Below are 23,730 nucleotides of genomic sequence, written 5' to 3'. Positions count from 1 at the left end.
AGCAAACACGCTCCTTATTGAAATATATATTGGTATTTCCCTTACCGCCCCAAAACTACCTGAAAAAAATATAGTATTTTGTAGATATTTGTGGAAAAAACAGATAAAACGTGTGTCAGCGGCAACTGCTTCACACAGACAGCTAAAATACTGACAGTTTTTTGCAGGCAGGAACTTGTCATAGTGCAAGGCAGTGATTTCTGCAGTGTCTCCAAGAATTCAGCAGAATAAGGACCAGAATTTGCAGTACCTGGCTTGAACATGGAATTAAATCGTCGTTTGGGGAGCTGCGCCACGGGGACAATTCCATACAGTTCTACAACCCTGGCTTTGAATACAAAATTACACCAAAAAAGCACCTCTCCGTCTCTCTGTACCTCTCACCTTTCTGGGCAAAACAAAAAATGAGGGGTTGGATGGGGGTGAGGGATCACCTTATGTTCAGGATCACCTGATAGCCAGGTAAACATAGCAATAATGTTTACAGATTCATATACATTTTAAGCTAGTTGTCTACAAAACCACCCACAGTTGGAAGCAAATCTGCTAAAATATGTGCACATTTAAAAACCTTTATGCTGGTCCACTCTGAAGAGAAGTTTCAAATGATACAGTTGGTTCTCAAATTTAGTGGCTCCCAAACTGTTATCAATTGCATTCGCTTTGTTAATAAAAATTATTAATTGCCGTGTCTGCAAATTACTTACTTCATTACCTTTAATACCTCAGTAGCCAGCCTTCAGGGGCAGTATATGGCATCCCTAATGAGATTTTTCAGAGCAGAAACTTTCAGAGAGCATTTTAAAATTATCCCTCTCACAAGATCAAATCCTTTGTTGATTATTTAGAGGTGTCTGCTTGCTCTAAATATTTCCTCTTAGTATGTAATGTACATCTCGTCCGATAATCAGATTTTTTAAGTTATTGGCCGACCTTAGACTTCCTCCAATGAACTCATTCCCTAAGGGCCTTCAACTGACCAACACATCTCCAGTTTCTGGAAACATCCTAACAATACCAATTGCAAAAGGCAAGTGTAGTTAGTTCTGCTGTGTAAAAATAAGAGTAACACAGGGGTTACTAGTACTCGTTGTCTGTGTATTTTAGTTTATTTTACTTCAAAGAACTAAGCCATTCTACCACTTACAGGTCACTCTTTGGTTAAGCTATATAGACAGTAGATGCAGACCTTGGGGACCTAATGTCCTCACCTTCCCTCTTGACCTCTCGGTCCCTGTCGTCTCATTTTAGGGAAAGAACTCTTAGAAGTGGGGAATTAATATTTTACTGATACAGACAACATGACAGGACTGTGATCTTAATTAAAACCTGACAGTACAGCTATCAGAAAAATCCTATTTGTAATTATCCAAACAAATGTTTTCCAGTACATTTTGGAAAGTAATACACTTGCATTAAGCACTATCCCATTTGTAGATAGACTGAGAATTAAAAAGAACTTTTACTGCAATTCATAGGTATGTGTGAACTATGTAACAGTCATATTACTTACTATATGTTACCTAGGAAAGTGGTATTGTATTTAGAACATTTTTCTTAGGTAGAGCCTCTTAACTTCAAATAGTCCATGACAATTCAAAATCTCCAAGGGCCAGCAACTCTCCAAGAAAAACACAAATCGTAATTTCTGTATTGCTTCAGGATATTGCAAAAATAGAAAATGTTAAAAAAGTAACAAGGACTATCAGAGACATAGAAATGTCTTGTGTGGAAGATGCTTAATAACGAGAAATGGATTATAACTCATGCATCTGGAGTAGAGGTAAGGGAGGGGGAGTGAGATAACAGAGAATTGTATCATAAGCAGCACAGAGAAGGCAAATATAAATGACTGTACGCTCTTCTCATTGAAGAGCTCGGGGCAACCACTGAAATGAACACAGAACAGAGCTGAAAAACCAAACATGTTTCTCGCACTAAATGAACTGTGCAACATTGCCACATGCCTCGTGGACACAAGGTTTACAGAGGTTAAAAATCAAATGGACAAATCCACGGGAGGAGGAAAAATAAGACTGACAGGCATTACAGATGAAGAGACAACCTCTTTTTCATACGTGCCTGAACTGCACCCTGCTAGGGGCTGGAAGAGTATTTGGGAGAAACGCCGCATGCTTCCATGTGTGGTTCTCTGATTTAAAGACAAGAGGATGCTGATGCATAACCCTAAGAAAACCCGAGAGCCCTCCCTGAAAAGGGGGACCACAGAAGGAGAAACCAAGTGATTATAAGGAACAACAAATGGAAAAAGAGAGGGAGTCAAAGGCTCAAAAATCTGTAAGTAATGCAGGGAGGCACCACACACAGCACCCTGGCAATGCTCACCCCGTCCCAGAGGCACCCAGGAAGCCAGCACACAGCACCCAGTAGCGCTCTGCCCACAGACAGGGCAGCACAAAGGTGAAGAACTTGGCCTCGCGCTCGTCAAATCCTCCGTGTCACACCCCCTCCAGCCGATGCTTTGTGCAGTCAGCTTAGCTACGAGTAGGAGGCGGTTGAGTTTCTGCAGCTTGCTGGGGCCTGGTCATTTATTCTTTCCAGACAGAGCGTCAATGCAGAAGGGGGACTTCAAATCTCCAGATACGCTACTGCCATTTAGACAAAAATGTATACACGTACTTGCACAGACAAATGCAGGATGCTGCTCAACCTGCAGTACTAACGCATTACAGAGTCACCAGTTTCAACCAATGACTAGAAAAGATCCTCACCCTCAGAGGAAGGTGTAATTTTTATGACAGTCAGGAGTAAAATCATTAAGGTTCAAAAATTCTTTTGCAAAACCTGACTGCCACCTCGTCTCTGAAGGAGCTGAACTAGTAAATCAGGCACATTCACAGCCTGGGGGAAATCTGGAATAATACGCGTAAACGTCGGGGGGAAAGAAAAAGACAGGACAGCACTTGTCTTGCCAACAGTTTTGAGATTTGGATTGCCTATCACCCATGACTGAAAGAAAGAGATAAAAGTAAGCCTTGATGTGCAGCCTGCTATCCCACAACTAGAAGTAACCACAGGTCTCTAGCGAGATCCTGCTGGCATGGAAGCATCTCCAACTCGGTAACAGCCCCGGCTGCAATACACGTGCAAACTGGCCGCAAGATTCTCTGCCAGTCTGTAAAAGCATCCCGCAGAGAAGAGCAGCACACGGAGCAACGTGAATCTACGTTACGCCACCGCCCACCGCCCCGAACACGAAGGAGCTGACACAGAGAGAAATTCTAAACTTGCAGCCCCGACAACCAAGGTATGAGGGAATACACTGACGGCTGAAATACAGTTATAAAGGAAGCACTGTAATGCGGTGATAGAACTACACAACCAGATGTTGACTCTTCACAAAATATGAGGGGAAAACCCCCTATTTTCAACTTAAAACCACATGACATACACGTGGAGCTCCATTTCTCATTTAATCTAGGTGAAGCATATTTAGATTCACAAACTATTTATTTATCTTTATGTTTACCATTTAATATCAAACCTGAAATTACCAGAAAGACATTCTCATTTACACCAGAAATGTAGATTAAATGCACTAAATTAATTTAAAGTCATATTGGCATAATCACTTATGCTAAATAGGATTTGTACATCGAATATGCATCCGAGAATCATTAATGATCTGTTCTGGAAGCCTTTTCAGCCAATGAGGTCACAGACAGTATCTAAATTACTCTGCATTTATAATGAACCTAGTTTGTAATTTAAGAATATTACTCCTGCCTGAGAAGTAATTTAAAACAATAAATAAGTGACAGCATAACCTCAAAATGCCAAATAAATCTTATATGCAATTATTTCAGAAGATACACATTTTAAGATTTATTTATCACTATTAACAATAATTGTGAGTTCTGATCCCTCCTCTGCTGACAATTCTCTGCTTTGAGCATATCACTTCATCCGCATCTCCATTTCCTCTGTCTTAAAAATGAAGACACTCCTATATGCTCCATTGAAGTATTATACAAATGTTTATATAAAAATGCAAAAGAAATGTAAAATTATGGGATTTTTTTTTTTAAATCAAGATTTATATGCACTAATCAAGTGCAAGCGCTTTAGAAAATAGTAACACTGGAATATACAAGTTTAGTGAGAGCATACTTTAACTTATATTAGCTCTAGAATGCAAATCCTATACCAGCACATATATGCAAAAAGAAACTAAACAAGCACAGCGTTATACATTACTAAGTATTTAAGTTTCCTTTTCCCAACTTTTGAGAACTGCAAATTTAGCTCAGCCTCTTTCCACCGTCTATATTATTTGCCTATTAGTGTTTTAGGGGTGTTTTTTTTTAAATTCCAAATATAAGGGAAAAAACCTGCATATGTTTTGTGTGAGACTGTGGGCTGTGGTTATGTTTTATGACTACTTAAGGCTACCTACCCTGTTAAGATCCTCTATTTCAGAACTGAAGTTTGTTTCTCCTTCCATCATTTCCTCCTCTTCTAATGTCCGTTCATCATCAAAGTCATGCACCAGCATATCAGCTGATGGATCAAATTCATGGTCATCAGATGTTGCTGAACCTCCTGATAGAAAACATTTTAAAGAATGTTTTTAGTTAGATCATGGCCTCGCAGAGTTTAATTTTTTTATTTTGGTGACATTTTAATACTCAGATTATACTCAGAAATTAAAATATCTTCAAAATCCCTCAATCTTAGGGAAAGCCAATCTCATTATTCAGAGGACAGTGAAAGCTGTCCTTTAGGTAGTAAGAGATCATGGAAAAAGGAACCAGGAGATACTGTTTAACTAGCTAGTTCTCAAAGTACTATATATCTGGATGTCGGGCCCCTAGTTAAATGTTTGTAAAATGCTCAGTTTTTGAAGGCTTAATTCCTAAATAATCATAAACCTGCCTGAATCAAGACTTCCACTGGGAGCAGAAATACTCATAAAACATAAACTCCGGGGAAGTGGTTTCCTTTATTCTTTGGAAGCTTTCTTGTTTACAGCTACAAAGAGAGTCTAAGGACTTTTCCAAAATTTAAAGTAAGCTTCAGAGTTATGTAGATTTTATTTACGATGCAGAATCCTTAGTTATTTTTCCCCATGCATTTTTTTGACAGTTCTTTGTAAAGAAGTCTGGTTATATTTTATGACAATGAAAAATAAACGAATGGATGAATGGTTTGGCAGATGCAGCATTTTTATGTAATTCAGCAATACCTGATTTCTAATTCTAACTCTGCTAACATTTTTCCCCTTGTCTCCGCGGACAATTCAAATTTCATTTTCCAAAGCCTGAAGAGTATACCCACGCTAAGAGGGTGCAAGAGGGAGGGGTTGACTAAAAGGGTTAAGGTTAACTATACTTTGTAGTTTGAAGTGTTAAAGCAACTGATTATGTTTCTGAAAGAAATAAGAGCTCAAGAGACAACGGCAGTCCAGCTAAAGTAACTAGTGGAAAGCTCTTCCACTAGTAGGATGCCAAAAACCGTGGAAATAAATAACACTAAGTACAGTGGTACGAAAGTGAACCAAAAAACCCCAGATATTCGTAATTTACACTTAGGATGACTACTAGATAGCCCGTAATTCTGGGATACCAGAATATCAGAACATAACCAGCTTTAAAAACAGAAGTGATGAAACCCCTCATTTTTAGTAATTCAATGAGGTAAGAAAATACTGCTTTTCTTGATGCTTTTGTTCTTGATGCTATTATGCATTAAAACATAATTTTTGACTCTGTTTAGTTCTAAGGCCAGCGGGTAGCCATGGCTAGAGGGATGGTAACTGTATTACTGGGTGAAGTAGTATCTTCCGTGTCCCCAGCATCCACTGACATTGTGCTCCTTAGGACGTCCGCATTCCCAAACACGTGTCCGTGCAGCTTTTGCAAAGACAAGAATCCTATTTCCCCAGTGTATTTTACCATTTAGAAACTGGTGCTGGTACAGACTGGAAAAAAGCAGTGACTGCTTAAACCAGTACTGCCATCAACCTATTCATCAAATTATATCCTTAAATTGCTAACTGGAAGAGACCAGCAAAAATAATTTTTCAAGGGTGCCCTCTTCCCTCACAAGTTTAGGAAATATTAAAAATATTTACCTGGGCTTGAAGACTCAACAGAAGGCTAAAAAAGAAAACACAGGAAATTATTTTTTCTATGTTGAACCTGTACAAACTCAATTCAATAATTCATCTGATACAAAGCAAGTTACTGCAAATAATGTTTTTACAAATAAAGCACCACAAACAAGCTGAAGCAATTTAGGGTAAATAGTATTCTTTTTCTCCTTTATGTATCAATATTGCTGCCCTATTTCAGCAAGAATAATTGGAAGAACTGCCCATTTTGTGAAGCAATAATTGAGTCGATGAAGGTATAAAATAAAGCTAAATGATTCATTCCGAAAATAGTATTACAATTCCACAGGCAGCTCAGTATGGCACAAATCGGTGCTACTGCCAGATGGGCAATGCTACTTTCTCTCCATCTCTATCTGCTCATTTCCAATTCTTCCTTTGTGCCGATACAAACCTGAAAACTAACAGTAGTGATAGGTTAGTTTTTAACAGATCCAGCTCCGCTCTAACTCCGTGTATCAAAGCCGCTTTTCCACAACCAAGGTACGTGCCAGATTACATTGACGGTGGAAGCACAGTTTAAGAGAAATTATTCTTCCTATTTGAAACGGCATGCTATGCAATGCACAAATTCCCTGTTCTATTTAAATTCAGGTACACACTTTTTAAAAGTAATCACAAACCACAACGAGAATTCCTCATAGAACCAAAGGAAAAAGCAATTTAATCTTAATCTCTGACCCAGCTGTGAGAAAAAAAGAAAAACAACAAAGAAAAACAACAAAAAATCATGTTGCAAGCCAGACTTTCTTCCCCAGTACGTTTATGCACCAATTAATATGATCACAGACTACAAAACAAATATATTTTTTGAAATACAGGGAAAAAATGAGACTCCCACAACATCCTTTGTGTAACAGAGACATCCTCTGGCCTACCATATTTGGTAACCTTACGTTTATCATCAGAACAAACGTCGTCTTTCATAAAATTCTGCTTTCCCTTGCTTATAACTTTGTCAATCTTTAACCTCCTGGGGTGAAATTTGCATGTCAAACATGCAAACCTCATTTGTTTTGAAAATTCAAGCAAATGTTTCAACTATTTTCAGGAACAGACCTAATGAAGTGGTTTTTTCAACGTTAGGAAGACTGGCTTTTCACTTCAGAGAGCTGCAGTACCCCTTTCCCTGCCACCTTCTGGAAACGGAGATATTGTTTGGTATTGCGGATATTATGCATGACATAATATACAATGCTGTCTTCATGAAAAACCGCCTGCATTTGGCCACGAAATAATCTGGAAAACTTCAGTTTGCACATTCACGGTAGATGCTTGTGTGTATGCGTAATACTGTATCGAGACTGTACTCCTACTGGAATTGCAAAATCTGTACATCCAGAATTGTATGCAAAAAAATTAAATCAAGATATTATGTTAGAAACTGGTAAATTTAAACTCAAGTAAAAACTTGTACTATTATTACAAGATTTTCTAAAGCATTTTCCTTCTCCTTGACTTCATCTCGTAAGGCCAAGCAGTCACTTGCACAAGCCACTTCCACCCAAGACACCTGGCCTAGCTACGTAGCGAAGCAAAACCTAAAATGTAAAAAATTCCGTGTAATTATAAAGCTCTTTTACATTAGCAGCTCTTCAAAGCGAGAAGAAATACACCTTCTTAGGAATCAATGACCAAAATTCACTTACATGTCTGCCTACATTTTACCAGAGTCTACAATGCACAAATGAAAACTCAAAATATATTTGCCTCTGTCAAGCAGAAAGCAGCATACAGAGGTAAAAACACATCGTGAATTTGCCTGAAGGGTGGATAGAAGATACAGTAGACAAGAAGTTTTGCTCTCCTAACATCGTACAGCCTAAAGAAAATATAGAATACATACACTGTCTTCAGGTGGAGACACTACAGTCTATTTTTCCCATACTTACTAACATCCAAATGTTTTTAGTTTATGCCCAGTATCACTGCTGACTTGCAAGAAACAGCTTTTTGGGCAGTATTAGCTCTAAAAGGCAGTACTGCACAAAAAAGCCAAGAGAAATCACATCTGCACAATTAAGTAGACTCATGTTAAGCCGACAAGCACTAAAAACATTTTTGCAAAATGTTGCACAACGCCATAGGAAGTTTCGCTAATGACTACAGCTGAAAAATCTTTCTTTGCAAAGATTATCTTAACAAATTCCAGCATACAGTATCACTAGCATATACTGAGCTAACGTCGCATATCAAAGTCAGCCAGCAATGACTGATCTCTATTTGGTATGTTTTGTTTGTCTGATAAACTTGCAAAACTCGGTAATGCGTAGTATGTAATACACAATCATTAGTGCAAATTAACAAATTCTTAGCATATTTATTGTGGCAATCACAGGTGGGAAATCAAACAAATTCAAACTCTTTGTTTCTGGCAGACAATACTGTGAATAAGGTAGACAATACTGCATGTTCAGCGCAAGGAAAAAATAATAGAGACAAATATCAGTAAGATGTATCTTAGAAAGTTTTAAAGACTAAGTCTTCCTCAATAATTCTCTCATAACAAATACGAAAGAAATGAGCATCGCTAACGCAGATTATAGCCGCCACTAGCAGCAAGAGGAACCTTTATCACCCAAAGAGGGCATAGCAGAAAAGCAACTTGGAGCTAAACCGCTCATATTAACTGCAACGATCTAGCGGAAGCAAAACAGCAATGGTAAGCGATTCACCAGGGCAGCGCAGAGACACTGCTGTACGGTCTGCGGGTTGTGCAGAAGTCGAGGTGCAGCTTTCCCATCCTCATTACGGGGCAGCCTCTGCCAGGGTATGAAGTCCTCTGCAAATACATCCAGCCTCAACCGAGACCGGGAAGCAAGCTGCGGAAACCCCATCCTCACGCGAGGGTCTCTGGAATCCCGCGGTCCCCTTGTAACACAGTATTGACCTGGCACAGCAGTAGTGGTGTACTTTGCATCCAGCTATCTGCAGCATGCAAATAATGACTCATCATTACAACACAGACTGCTCTCACCAAAATCGAGTGCCTTGAATACCGAGTTGCTCTGAAATGGAAAGAGGAAAGCAGAACCAGAGCTGGTAAAGATAAGAAGGGAAAAAGTATGCCCATGACTTACGATGAAAGATTATTCCAGAAATGACTCTTCATTGGAACAGAGAGCTGGATTTAATGTCCTAAAAAGCCCTGAAGATAATCTATTCTGAGGGATAAAACGTGTTACTTGGTAAACAATAAATTCTGCAAATGCCATCTTAAAAGCGTTCTTTCTGCCCAACCATTAAAACGCATCGTTATTGGAAGGCTTTTACACAAGCTAACACTCCCGTTGGCAAAAAACCCCTCTTTCCACGATACAACCTGCACTTACTCATGGCCAGTTTCTCTAACCTAGTACTAACGCTACTGTTAAGGCTAAATAACCACTCCCCGCCTCCCCGGTTATTTTTTGATGTAACAGAGGCATTTCAAGGGGGGTCTCAGCTGGGAAACAGTTTATGCATTTATAGACCAGTAGTGCTAGTCTCGGCTTTGCAGTGGTAATCCACTGGGGAATTCTGGCTGGCCCACGCGAGAGCCTTGCCGTTTCACCTGCTTTCCCCCAGCCCAACCTGCGAAGGAAAGTTCTGGGGAAAGGCCTTAAGTCAGAAGGAAAGGAAGGAAAAAAGAGCGTATAAACAAGGGATAACAGGAGCATCAGAGAGCAGTGCCTCCAGAACGGAAGAAATCAGGGAGGTCAGTGAGAAGAGGGTCATGGTACGATTATGTTTGTGTCCAGAAAAGTAACTGTGACTCAAAGCAGAAGAGCACTTGTGGAAAAGCAAAAATAGCTTAGACTCTGCTTTCGTTACAGCACCACCAGATAGGGTAGGGGTTCCGAGGGAAAGGTAGCAATCACTTTACCGCGAATTAAGGAGAGCGTGAGTTCAAGCAAACAGGATCTAGCATGGTGGAACAGCAGCAGCTCTGTCCTCACGGGGGGAGAAAAACCCAACCTCAAAAGCACAGCTTTGCTTTCAGCCAGCGTTCAGGATGTGCCAACAGCCAGAAAGACCTGTAGGAGGCCTGTTGGTCCGTGAGCCTTATGTAAAGGGGAGCAACCAACTCCCCACCTCAATTTGGAAGAGCGAGTTTCCTATGTTGAAATCCTCAACAAGCAGAACCGGGTCCGCTCTAGCCTCTGCCCTGAAGCCATGCAGCATCCTTTGGATTCATATATACCTTGCATGGGTTTATGTACATGTGCATAGATTTTTATGAGATTTATATATAAATGTTGGAGCCTGTTGTTTCAGTCCCACTTGAAGTTTCTGTCACGCTTTACAAGTTTTCAGGATGGAAAAGGCATCATTCCCATCTTCAAGGACAAGGATCCAGAGAACTACTGGCTGGACAGCCTCACCTCCACTTCTGGGTAGGTGATGGAGCAAACACAGAGAAGGACAAGGAGGTGATGGGAGCAGTCAGCATGGATTTACAAACGGGAAATCATGCCTGACCAGCCTGAGAGCCTTCCTCGATGAGAAGACTGGCGTGGTGGATGAGGGGAGCATGCAGGGGACACTCCTTGCCTTCACTTCAGCAAGGCTTTCCACACCATCTCCCGTAACACCCTCACAGGCAAACTGACGAAGCACAGCCTGGAGAAGCGGGGATGCAGATGGAAAACGGGCTGAACAGCCCAGCTCAAAGGGCTGTGACAAGCGGCGAAGTCCAGCTGGAGGTCGGTGCAGGGGGCAGAGCCCAGGGGTTGAGGCTGGGGCCAATACGGTCCAAGACCTTCATTAGGGACCCGGACGACGGGACAGAGCACACCCTCAGCATGGTTGCAGCCAACACAACACTGGGAGGAGCGGTGGATACAGCAGACAAGCGTGCTGCCAGTTAGAGGGCTCTCAACAGGCTGCAGAAAAGGAACCTCATGAAGTTCAACAGAGGAAGGCGAAGTCCTTCACCTATGGGGGAATGACCTAGTATAGGCACCTATAACTGCTGCTGAGGGTCTCATCCAGAGAGATTTTATATACCCCCAGGGGTGGAGACTCCCCAACCTCCCTGGACAAGCTGATCTAGTTTCTGATCACCCTTAACTAAAAAAAAAAAAAAAATTTTTTTTTTTTACTGTTTAACTGACATTTCCTGATTTTCAGTGCGAGCCCATTGTCTCTTCCCCTGTCCCTGGGCAGTGCTGAGAGGGCTCTGCCTCCCTCGGCTCTACTCTCCCATCAGACATCTGTACCCAAGGAGAACTCACCCCCCCTGGAGCCCTCTCCTCTCCAGGCTGAGCAGCCCCAGCTCTCCCAGCCCTTCCTCACATCTCAGCTGCTCCAGACTCTCAGGGGTCTTTGCAGCCTTTGCTGGACTCGCTCCAGTCCATCCATGTCTCTCCCGTCCTGGGGAGCCCAGCCCTGGACCCAGCGCTCCAGGTGTGTGCCCCAGGGCTGAGGAGGGGGGCAGGATCACCTCCCTTGACCCGCTGGCAGTGCTCTGAACGCAGCCCAGGGTGCTGGGGGGACTTCTTTGTCACAGGAACACATGGCTGGCTCAGGGCCAACCCGGTGTCCACCAGGACCCCCAGGTCCTTATCCTCGGAGCTGTACTGTGTCCAGCGCTGGGCTCTCCAATTTCAGGGGAGACATGGACAGAATGAAGCGACTCCAGCAAGGGGCCACAAAGGTGACTGAGGGAGTGGATCATCTGACATAGGAGGAGAGGCTGGGCGAGCCTGACCTGTTCAGCCTGGAGAAGAGATGGCTCAGGAGGATCTGATCCACGTGCAGAAATATCTGATGGAAGGGCGTACAGAAGACTAAGCAAGTCTCTTCTCAATGGCATCCAGTGACAAAGAGTCAATAGGCACAAACTGAAATACATTTAAACATAAGGAAAAGCTTTTTTCACTGTAAGAGTGATGAAACATGGGAACACGTTGCCCAGCGAGGTTGCGGTGTCCGCCTTGGAGGTATACAAAACCAGACTGGCAACGGTCCCGGGCAACCTGCTGTAGCTGACCCTGCTTTGAGCAATGGGTTAGTCTTGATTATCTCCAGATGTCCCTTCCAACTTCACCAATTCTGTAACCAAATGCTCCAATATATATTGCTGTGGAGCCTACCATAATGAAGCGTTTTCCTGTTGGGAGTGGACATAAAACCATAGTGTGGCATAAAAATATCTCATAAAAGTCAAGCACACTTTAAGAAACAAAGTTCAGCTTTCAGTATTCTAAAATAGTATGGAGAAGGCATGACAGCTCAAGAAAGCAAACAGCCTTCCCTATGGGCTGAAATACTGCTAAAGCAATCACCTCCTTCACAGTCTCAAAAGCGTTGCTAAAATACGGCAATGCCTCTAGAGCTCAGAATGACCCCCAAGACTTTTAAACAACTCCAAAATATATACCCAGTACAATCCTAGTCTGTGGAAGGGAAAAAAAATACAAACCCCAACCAGAAAATCTGCAAAAACCCCATCACCTCCAGAAACATCAAATCCGTTTCAGGCTACCTCACAGAATGGATACATTCCTTGAGAGGTTCTAGTTCACTCTTCTTTTGGGAGAACAGCCTCTGGGTCTCTATTCCTTTCTTCCAAGCTTTGTCTACCATATCTACCTAGTCTGTCCTAGTTTGTGGATTATCATCTCTGCATTTCATACATTTCTAGTCTAAGTGATGCACTGCTAATAATTTTCTGCCTTCTATTTCTAGCTAGATGCAGTGTCACATTACATTTCATCCATATCAATGGCCAGCTGCCGCCAAAAGTAGTAGTCTGACCTCTTCCCACTACTCCATGTGCTTCTGCCACTTGTGCCAGGTCCAGCCATCAGGAAGCTGCAGCACGTGCTGGTTCACCAAACCAATCTCAAAGAAAACTAACACTACTTTTCCATCCTATCAGTGAGCCAAAGTACTTCATCTTGGGCCTTTGCAATTCCCAGACATGTTGCAAACAACCTAGAGCACGAGTCTGAAGCTTAGACACATGGAGAAAGGTGTGTGGCAGGAGAGCAGGAGTAACCCCTTCAGTTGTAACCTGTTAGCATTACACGTAAGGTGAAAGAGCATCTATGATTAAAGAGTTGTTTCAAGACAATTACTGCAATTCTGGATTATTCAGTCCTATTTCCTTGCCTCCAAGTGATCACGACTCTGGCCAGGGTAAAACAGAGGCTTTGAGGGCATCTGCTGGCATTTCCTGGCAGTAGTTAAAAATCATATAGCTACATTGGTATCATCAGATCTTAAGTCCTAAGCTATGGGATGTCAATATAACAGCAATTCCTGCAAAAAAAGGATACCCCTGTTCTTCAGTGGCTTTTCATTTTCTGCTTTGTACATCTCTGAATTGCTGCAGCACTTTTCTGCCTCAAGGGCACTCATGGGAACAAAGAGCTGCTACCTATAAAAAGATAATGGTATCCAAGGCCCAGTAAAGAAAAACTATGGCATATTTACAATACACAGTTTTATGCATAACACCATCAGAAAAGACAACAGTGAACATTTGTTGTGGGTTCAAAAGAATGAAAAAAATCATTCATGAACTCCTAACTCATGGACAACTAGGAAAAACCTCAAGCGACTAAGTGGGACATGGCTTAATGGGCATGGTGGTGGGTTTTTTTTTGGTTGATGGTTGGACTTGATGATCTTACAGGTCTTTTCCAACCTTAGTGATTCTGTAAGGGAGTTCTGCTCTATGGATACACTGTTGAGCACCTTTGTTAATGCTCCAGATGAGCAACTTGAAGGAAGTACCAGTTGTGAGATATGAAGAATACAAGCCTCACAGTAAAGAGAAAAAGAAAGGACATTGAGCAACTGAACAGCAGGCTTGGGTGGCACTAAAAGAATCTGCCACTGTTTTTATTCCACATGTATTTTTAGGAGTCTTGGGAAAGACATGCAGAGTAGGTGTTTTCAGAAGGTTAGCAACACTTGCAGCAACAACCAAGCCAAAAGATTGTATCAAATACATTCTCCGGTGTATGGATATGGGAATAAACAGAACTGAAATTGGCCAGTCTTTCAGACACCTTTGGACTGTCAAGTGATGAACCCAGCAGACACATATCAGACACAGAAAAATACAGTGGTACTCTGACAACAAAAACTCTGTGGACTTTGGGATGTCTGTATTACTATAATTTGTGATGGAAGTTAAATGGTAAAACTGAAATGGCATCACAACAGGTTTATTTAATACAAACAGCCTTCTGGAGACATCAGTTTTGCACAACTTATTTTTGAACCCATTAGTTCAGAAGCAGAGGTATGCTTCCAGGCAATGCCCATTTCTGCAGGCTGGCAGGAGATTTTCATGTCTCATTCCAACGCTTCATAGCTGCTTAGACCGGAATACTCCAAAATGCGGAAGCTGTGGAAGTAATGCACTGAGTTTTCTCTTTACATTTCTCCTACAGCCTGCGAAGAAACACCTGAACAGAACTGACAGGGCACTACACAGTTTCACTCCTACCTACAGAACTGCTGTTGTAATTGCTAACATCTTTCATGCTGTTCAATATAATCGATTAGTAACGAAACATCTTAAAATAAGCAGTACCTGCAGTCTCTATAAGACAATGACAAATATATATTCTGTTCAAATTTACTCAGTTATCTTTAATAGCTCCTTAAATGTTACCTAAAACATTTAAAAACTAAAATTAAATTTTGTTTATATTGATAGCAATAAGCCTGACAAATTCATCAAGCTGATGCTCAGCTCTTTTGAGCTCTGCTACAGGAAAATACCAGAGTTAACTTCTGGGTTGCAGCGGCTTGCTTTATCAAAATTTGGGGCACAGAAAACTTCAATATTAACTGGAAACCAAACCTTAAAACGCAACAGAGTTACCTATTTTCTAACACCACCAAGAATGAGCACTGGGTAGAGAACACATGTAGTTACCTCACAAGTGATGCTGAAGCCACATACACGTATACTAAAGCTACATTTCACTAAGCAAACTAATTAAATTACTGATATGCAAGTAGTAATACATATTCTGTTCATAACGTATGATCATGATGATCTTAAAGGTCTTTTCCAACCTAAATGATTCTGATTCTCTAAGTCACATTTATTCCCAAAATGCAGATACACAGTTATGTGGATAATATTCAAAGACTGCATGAAAACTGAAGTTTTGAATACACAAGGTTTAGAAACTAACTTTGTACACCCTGAAGTTCAAATTATTTGAGAACAGGAGCTCATCAGCTAAGAAATTTTGTAAGACCCACGCATGAACTGTTGAAGTCTTAAGAAGTGATTGTGGCAGCCATTTAATAAATTCTCCAGTGAGCTAAGCTAAATGATGGCCTGGAGAAAACGACTAGTTAAAATGGCAAAGAATGTCCTTTACTCAAGAGGGCACATCTCCCTTTTCATGAACGGGTATTTCAGTGGAAGGCTTGCAGTTCCAGCCCGCCCCTCTCTCCCTGTGCTGTATATCAAAATAACCTAAGTGTCAGAGAAGGGTTTGCCTCATTTTTACCTTGGAAAGAAACGAGCAACATATCGAAGAAAAAACCCACCAAACCAAAACTCCTGTCCCTCATTTAATGGTTTGACCTGTGAACACTTCTACAGCCAAAACTACAGTGACATCCAAGCCCTTCTGCACATGAAATGTAAGCTTTTATATACAGGGATTATTTTTTAATTTGTTTGCTAAATGAGAAAATTCTTGTATTTCCAGAACACAGAGATCGAATGCAATGTTCCAGCTGACAGATCTCAAACGTGTACATCTAAGCTTTGAAACTACCACCTTAACAAAGGCCCCCTGACTTGGCCATTCCCTTCCTAGTCTTGATTCCACTTAAGAGTTTATAAAGTCGATTTTTTCCCCCACGAGGGCAGCCAAGCATTAGAACAGGTTGCCCAGCCTCTTTCCTTGGAGGTTTTCGAGACCAGACTGGAGACAGCCCTGAGCAAGCTGGCCTGACATCAGAGCAGACCCTGCTGTGAGCAGGCTGGACCAGAGACCTCCTGAGGTCCCTTCCACCCCTAATTATCTCATAATCCTGAGTTTTGGGATTTTGCAGGTAGTCCTGAAAAACTATGTGTTTGCTCACTTTCCTCTCCTCGGCCTGCTTCTTCTGAGAAATACAGTGGGTAAGGTTTGGTTTTGTTTATTACTACATGATAAAAAAAACCTAAAAAAATTCAGCTTCAGTTTTTCTGAAGAAATTGCCTGATCAGTTTCAGAGTGCTTAACTGGCAAGAACACAGGTTGGGTTTTAACGCAGTTGACTCAGTCCTGTATCAATCTACCTAAATCTCTTCCACCAGGAAGAGACTGGAAGGGGGAAGCAGATGATACACAGTATTTCACAGGGAATATTGTTAATGTGGATATTGTTAAAAGTAGCATCTGCTACTTTTAAAAAAACAAACAAAACGGTGATTCAGGGGCACAGAGAAGGCTGACGGATGTTGGGTGATGACTCTCCCTGAGGTGATTTAACTTTCCCCAGCCTGCTATCTGCTCCACACTTCTGGCAGAGGTTATAACGCCACAGCAGGAGCAACAAAGTGAAGGTGCACCCAAAGTGAATCTGTACAAACTTACAGGCTTCTGAAGAGAGACGCTGTCATGTTTTCCTTTCTGCCACACTTGCTGTAGAAGGAGTAGCCTCCAGCAAGAGGAAATAGCACCTTGAAAGTCTGGGGGAAGACATGGCAGGACAGACGAACAACGATGACACAAGACTGTCAGGGCACCTTCTGATCTCCCCACAGATCTCTGAACTAGAGGGACTACCTACCTCACCAGACTGAACACTCGCACCCAAGGCGAGCGCAGACCTCTGCAAGAAGTACTGAAGAGCAGAGGTAGCTACATTTTCCAGGGCCCCAAGTCAAAAGAAGAGATGGCACACTTTCGGGTGGTAAGAGCAGCTTCTGTCTGCTGGCTCATGACCATGCTGCTGCTGAATCACCTGCTGAACTCACACACTAACTTGACGTATTTCAAGAAAGTGGAACTGATTCTCATTCTCCGTCGAGCAGAGTACATGACTGGAACCAGGAACCACCAGTTGTATCCCAGGGTAGTCATCCCTGCTCAAGAACCAGTGTAAAGTGATTTAGCTAAAGGACTGAGTCATCAGAAAGACTAGATGAGATCTGATGCTATAAAGCTAACTGAGGAAGACTGCTAGGTGCAGGAAGCCACAACCAAAGAAGAATGTCTTGGTTGACAGGACTTGTTCAGGTAGGCAGGACATTATGCTCACTAGAACTTCACCAAGAGAACTTCCATTTTCAAGGAGCATTACGAAGCATGACCACAACAGTTAATCCGAATATCATCTCCGTCTTATCTGAAGCACACACTTTCAGCTGGACGTTTTCTAACTATTTATTGTTCATTTCCATCTACAAAGTACAGCACCAGCCTCAACTTCTTGTAATATCCTGAAATTTCTTATGAAGAAAAACTGGAAGTCTATGGAGTGATCATAACATACCGTAGGATTTCAGATTACATCGGATACAGTCACAAGCCAAGCATCACAAGAAAACAATTTGTGACACGAATGGATTAGCAGTGAAATATTAATACAGACTGGGGCTTCCAGCCAGGAAAAAAGCTCAAAAAGAAACTGAACTTTTCAACAATCCCACTGTCTACCTAAAATCCCTCTGCAGCATTAGAAAGAACTCTAAGTCCCAAGCAGTAAGCCCACAAACATCAATATTCTATTACGCACAAAAGAAGTCCACAAGACACTTCTATTACAACAGAAAAAAACCCCACTCTTTTCCAAGATTAAAAATGCAGAATGCTAAATGCTATTGTTTGTCCCTTCAATAGCTTGTCAGAAAAAACGAGGGAATACAATCAGTGACTATAACCAACCACTCTGGAGTTTATACTCTCACCAAGGAAGTGAGAAAACCAAATTCCCAGATCTACATTAGGTTCACAGACGCCTCTGTGAAGTATTCTACAAAAACTGCTCCAAAATGAAACAAAACAAACAAAAAAAAAGACAATTAGTTAAAGCTATGGCCAAATGAGGAAAAAAAAATAATTGTGCTCAACAGGATGGACTGATGTGAATCGCCAATTTTAATCATGATTTACATCAGTCAGCAGGAAACCTTGATTTAATCTATTTTGACCTTATTTTGTATCCAGGCGTTACTCAAAAGCTCTGTCCTCCCTGACTGTTAAAACATCTCAATTTGCAACCACATTAGTGATCGTGTTAACTTTACTACCACTTCCTACAGGGGAGACTATTACACATTTATGCACATTGTTTTAAAGTAATAGCATAGCTTAATAAAAATACAAAGATTAAGAATGTAAAAGAGGTTATTAGCAATGGTTATTAGATCATGTATTTCTTAAACATTATGTCCTAAAGTTCTTTCAAGCTGCATATGAAAATGAGAATTCAGCTACATTCACAAAGTTTAAAACTCTTCAACTGAAAGAAGCATAAGATTCAGAAAAAAGGAAAATTTTACCAGATGTTATGAATTTAAAGACGACATATTAAAGCACTGCCACACAATGTTAATCAACTGATTTTTCTGGTCAAAAGCAACTAAACTTTCAGAAATCCAAACAACATTAAAGTGCACCGAAAGAAATCAGGCTGAGTCAGTTTAACCGTCCACGGACACCAGAAGAGAAGTGGTCCTGCTCCTCTCCAAGACACGCATGCTCCTGCTTCTTCCCACACTTGCCTGACACCTTAGGACGCCAATTCAAATTTTTAACCCCACAGAAATTCACTCTGCAGAAGGAAAAACTTAAGTTCTTATCCCAGCAGGAATAACCTCACTGAGGGGTGAGAAACACTAGGAGCTGGCATGAAGGTGGTCAACCGCCTGCTCAAGAGTTGGGAGAAACAGGACCGTGTTTTTCAGCAATGGTGAAGAGCTTCCTGCTATCAAGAGTCAGAGCTGCACAAGACAAGGATGCTGCCTGAGGAGAAGCCGAGCCAATCTCATAGCTTGACATTTTTGGAAGGAGGAACACGTCACCCTCCCGCGGATCCTCATGACTGGTTCTGCTGCCCAATGCCATCCCTCACACCAGCGCTAGTCTCTGTTGGATCTTCCCATTAGCTGATACAACTGGTTACCCTGCAGGGAGCTCTTCACGTCCTTCTAAGCTAGCGAGACAAAGCAACCCACAGTAGAGGTTCAGGGAGCATCTACGCAAAAGCAGTGGAAGGAATAGGATCCCCCCTTCCAGGCAGCTAGGAGCTGTTAGACCACCTCCGCTGTTGTCCATCCCCTCAACCCATAATTAAAATCAGCTTGAAACTTAAACCAAGCTACGCCAATCAAAATCAGGGATAATGTGTCCCCACCTCTCCCACCCCACCTCTGATCAAACATGACTCACCCTCTTTCCCATGCAGCAGCCCCAGTACTTCTCTTCCTTCAGCAAGTTAGTAAAAAAAAAACACCAACCCAAAACACAAAAAAAACCCCCCACCTCATCATTTCCCTATTAGTTTTGCCTGTTTAGTATCCTGGCAAGTGCCTGTTGCAACCTGAGTGGTGCATCCTATGATGGAACAAAATAAAGCAACAGCAGGAACTCAGCGCTTCTGGAAATTACAGTAGGTATTTAGCTGCCTATCTTTTCAACGCAAAAGTCTGACCCCAGCTCTTCAAGTTTTTGGAATCGGAAGATCTCATTCTCACTTACGTTTTATTCAAGCATCATAATGGCTGAATAAACAAAAAACATTCTCTTTTAACTACTAATCAAGCTTTTCAGTCAAAAATCTTTTCTTCTCAATAGACATTAAAATCCTCGTATTTGGAAAAAATATGTATGTATCAGCATTCACTCCACCACAAAGACTAAATAAGTAGCTTAATGCATGATATGGAAATATTCACAAAGCTTGAGCTCATCTTAAGTTAGAGGTTTTCTTTCCTATTTATGACTAGAACAATCCTCTAACGTGTTGGAATATAAGGACTCAAACCAACCACGTAAGCATGCTTCAAAGCAAAATGAAACCCTAACACAGGTTATTAATCCCAAATCTAAAACCAGTTTAATATATATTCAAAATCCTTTTTTTTTTGTCTGTTCTGTATTCAAACTGGTAAGCTTCTAGAAAAGTGAAACAGCATTTTTTGTTAATTTAGTTTCACTTTCTGGACTCATTTACTTACTAACCAGGCTCAGAGCTCCTACCTGAAGCGCTTTCCCGTCAAATTCAAAAAGTTTCATATTTATATTGTTTATTTTTTGAGGTTTTATCTCTAGCATCAAAGCCTGGCTGATTCTCTAGAACGCAACATTTTAGGATCTTTCCTGACTGAAGGATGAGTTCCTGTGCATTCCCTCCTAAGAGTCAGCACAAGATTTTTCGGCTGGGGAGGGACGGGGAAGAGGGCAAGAGGCACAAGAGCAGCCCTACTTTCCACCCACATTTTCAAATGCAGGCTGGTCCTAGGCCCCTCATCCGCTGGGACAGGGAAGTCCTAGGGCTGCCTGAATTTTCAGTCTTCCCTCGCTCTCTCTCAACATAGCATCACGCAGCGCATTACTTTCCTAACACGGCCCTCCTCCAGCGTACCCAGCACACCACCACGCAGCGGCAGTCGCCTTCAGTTCCTCTAGGCAGATGGTTGATACCAGAGCTTCGGTGGCGATGCCGCGCTAAGGAGGCTTCCCATCCTATCCCCTACGTATTTCCTCAGTTGTGCTAAGAACCGTATTCAGGACATCGCTCCTAGCTAAAATCACTGAACAAAAATTTTTTTTTTTTTTAAATTCTGACTGTTTCCCCATCCAGAACGCAGCACAGCCATGCAAACGGTTGCCTGCACAATTCAATGGCTGAGAACGAATGTCAGCCAAGCCTACATCGCTGCTGCCACCCCGGTGCCACTGAACTCATCCCACAGGCGGATCAAAGCTTTCGCAGCCCCTTTATGCTGCTCCTGCCCCTTAACCTGAAATAAAGAAGCCAAAATAGGACAAAGAATTCAGCTTAGCTTTTCTTCAAAAAAGCAAAATACCAAGGGGAAAAAAAAACCCTCTTCCTTTCTTAGTAAAATATCAAGACCAAGACGTAATAAAAGCCTTACCCGTTGGAACAACGTCCATAAAGTGAAAAACAAAACCTGCCTGACCTCCATACCCCACTGACTTTTTATTGCTCTCTGCAGCACGAACCCCCTACAACTCTCAGTGCTATCACTGCTGTAACGTCAATATACGTACGTGACAATACAGAATAGGAAGTAATTCAGCGTACCGCCTGTGGCTCTTTAGCAATATGGCGAACTTCAGCTCCCACCAGAAGAGAGCTAGCGTGAATATTTCACAATAATGCTGTGTTTAATTAACAAAACTCACAAGCAATTGGTGAAACTTGAGACAAAGACCCTGAATACTGTGATGCCTACATCAGCGTGTGTCCCAATATGTCTCTCCAACTTTACAGATGACAGGAGTTTAATAGCCACATTTTTCCAGCCAAGGAATTACTCAGGGATCAGACCTGTGATTCTCTGCCCCTCAAGATACAGAAAAAAACAGACAGGCAGATTCTTTTAGAAAACTTCTAAGATTAGATTAGTACATTTTGTACCAATAACAGGAAGAATGCTTCATTACCATTTTCATTTTGGGAGGGAAAGATAAAATAAATTTAAGTAAGACTTCACACGTATTCAGGAACTTCATGGGAAGAGGGAAGAAACCTCATCTGTAAAATATTCTAATCCTGATACCTCCAACCCCTCCCCAGTCTGGCTGGAAGAAACGCCTGTCCCACAGAAGAGGTTGTTGCTGTGTTTTTTGTTTGGTGTTTTTTTTTTTTAGTAACATACCTTTCAAATAAGCATTTCCAATTCATTTGTCAACACTGTTCAAGCAGCAAATTACCTTAAGATTGGAATCTTAGGATAATTGGAAGAAAACTTAATGAAATAGCTATTCATCTGTCCTAACTTGCCTCCTAAGAAGCAAAAAGAACTGCTCTTCCCGATTCTACCAGGATGGACAAATCCACACCTCAATAACCAAACACATATCTCACTCTGCCTCCCACGGAAGAAAAGAGGTCAATAAGCCTTTTCGCATTTCCTGCAACTCCCCTGAACAGTGCTTCTCCCTTTTGCAGGAGAAAGGTCTCCCTCCCAAGAGCCTGGAAGGGCTGCCCTTCTATCTATAAAGGCAATTCTCCCCTTTGTCTTAACGACTGCAAAAAGATATTTAAAGAAAACGAATGTACGTTTTATCCTCGAGCAACGGCGCTCCGATGAAAGCCCGGGAGAAAGGGTTCTTTCACGCCGGGACAGACAGGCGGTAGGAGCCGACAAGCAGCGCACCCCTCTCCACCCCAAAGGGATTACAGCCCCTCAGGTAGGGCTACCCCACTTCCCCCCCCCCCGATGAACCCCGTCCCCGGGAAGGCACAGGCCCCGCTCCGCTGCCCACTCCCCCGCCCTCGCTGCTCAGGAGCAGGGGCCCGTCCCCCGCCGAGCCGGGGCTCCTCTCCGGCATCCCCCCGAGAGGGCTGCTGCCGGTAAAGCCCTGCGGACGAGGCACAGACCCCGGCCCGGCAGCGACCCCCCGCCGGTGCCGCCCTCGGGCGGGAGGCGCCGCTTCCCGCTCCCCCGCCCGCCCGCGCCGCGCTCGGGTCCCGCCCGCGCCCCGCCGCCGCCGCCACCGCCGCCGCCGCGGCGGGCCTGGCGCCGCGAACCGCCGGGGCGAGGCTCCCCGTCCCGGGGCAGCAGGCCCCGGAGGGGAGCGGGCGAGGGCGCCCGGACTGCGGGCGCGGGGCGGCGCCCCGGGGCCCGGCGCGGCCTCCCCGGCCCCACAACTAACTTGCGGGACGCTCCGCCCGGCCGCGGCCCCGCGCAACAAGTTCCCGGGCAGGCCCCCGCCCCGCCGCCGCGCTCTCACCTCCGCCATGTTCGCTGCGCGGGCGGGCCGGCGGGCGGCGGCGGGCGGGGGCGGGGGGAGAGGGCCGGGGAGGGGTCACATCGCCGCCGCGGCGGAGGAAGCAGCGCCGGCGGCTCACGGTCTGCGCGGCGGCGGCGGGGGCCGGGGAGCGGCGGCAGGGGGCGGGCAGAGGGAGGGGGCACGCCACGCACTACGTCACCGCGCACAGCTCCTCGGCCACCGCCCCGCGCGGGAAGCCTGTGGGCGCCCCCCGCCTGTCACTCAGGGCGCAGGCCCCGCCCCCGCCCTGTCAGCGCGGAGGCGCCGGGCCGCGCTCCGCTCCCCGCGCCCGCCCGCCGCGGCCCCTCAGGGCCCCCGGGAGCGAGCGCGGCCTTTTACTCCCCGACGGGGTCAGCTGTAAAAGCGGGTGGCCCGCGCCGGACGTCGGTGCCGGTGCCGCTCCTGAGCCGGCAGTCGTACTCACGCGGGGAAGCCGCACGGGCGCGGAAGCCGCCTCAGCGACGAGGAAGCGTCCGGCGAGGTCCTCGGGGAACAGCTCTCGGCCCGCGCCCGGGGCTGCCGCTGTGCGTGAGGCACTCTTGGGCGGGATGGTACCAACAGCGCTAGGTTGGTCCTACGTACGGGAAAAAACAGCAAAATACAGAACACACGCCCAGCCCTGGTTCTGCCCCTTTTCCCTAACCCCTTCCCCAGCTCTCTCACCTGCCCAGGTCC

At 43.7% G+C, this 23,730-nt stretch overlaps 1 protein-coding gene across 1 annotated transcript in view; it reads right to left on the bottom strand.

Annotated features, from left to right (window-relative positions):
- MIER1 (MIER1 transcriptional regulator) overlaps nucleotides 1-23,043 on the bottom strand; it is a 40,863-nt gene extending 17,820 nt beyond the window's left edge. The window contains exons 1-3 of the mRNA XM_059821676.1: nucleotides 23,017-23,043; nucleotides 6,095-6,119; nucleotides 4,418-4,563 (exon numbers count right to left, since the gene is read on the bottom strand). Coding sequence (XP_059677659.1) covers nucleotides 4,418-4,563; nucleotides 6,095-6,119; nucleotides 23,017-23,025 — 180 coding nt within the window. The 5' untranslated portion in view covers nucleotides 23,026-23,043. The remainder of the gene's footprint in view (nucleotides 1-4,417; nucleotides 4,564-6,094; nucleotides 6,120-23,016) is intronic.
- Nucleotides 23,044-23,730: the final 687 nt, after the last annotated feature.

Source organism: Gavia stellata, chromosome 10 (assembly GCF_030936135.1).
Source record: "Gavia stellata isolate bGavSte3 chromosome 10, bGavSte3.hap2, whole genome shotgun sequence".
Lineage (NCBI taxonomy): Eukaryota > Metazoa > Chordata > Aves > Gaviiformes > Gaviidae > Gavia > Gavia stellata.
This window is presented reverse-complemented; position numbering and strand designations above follow the sequence as displayed.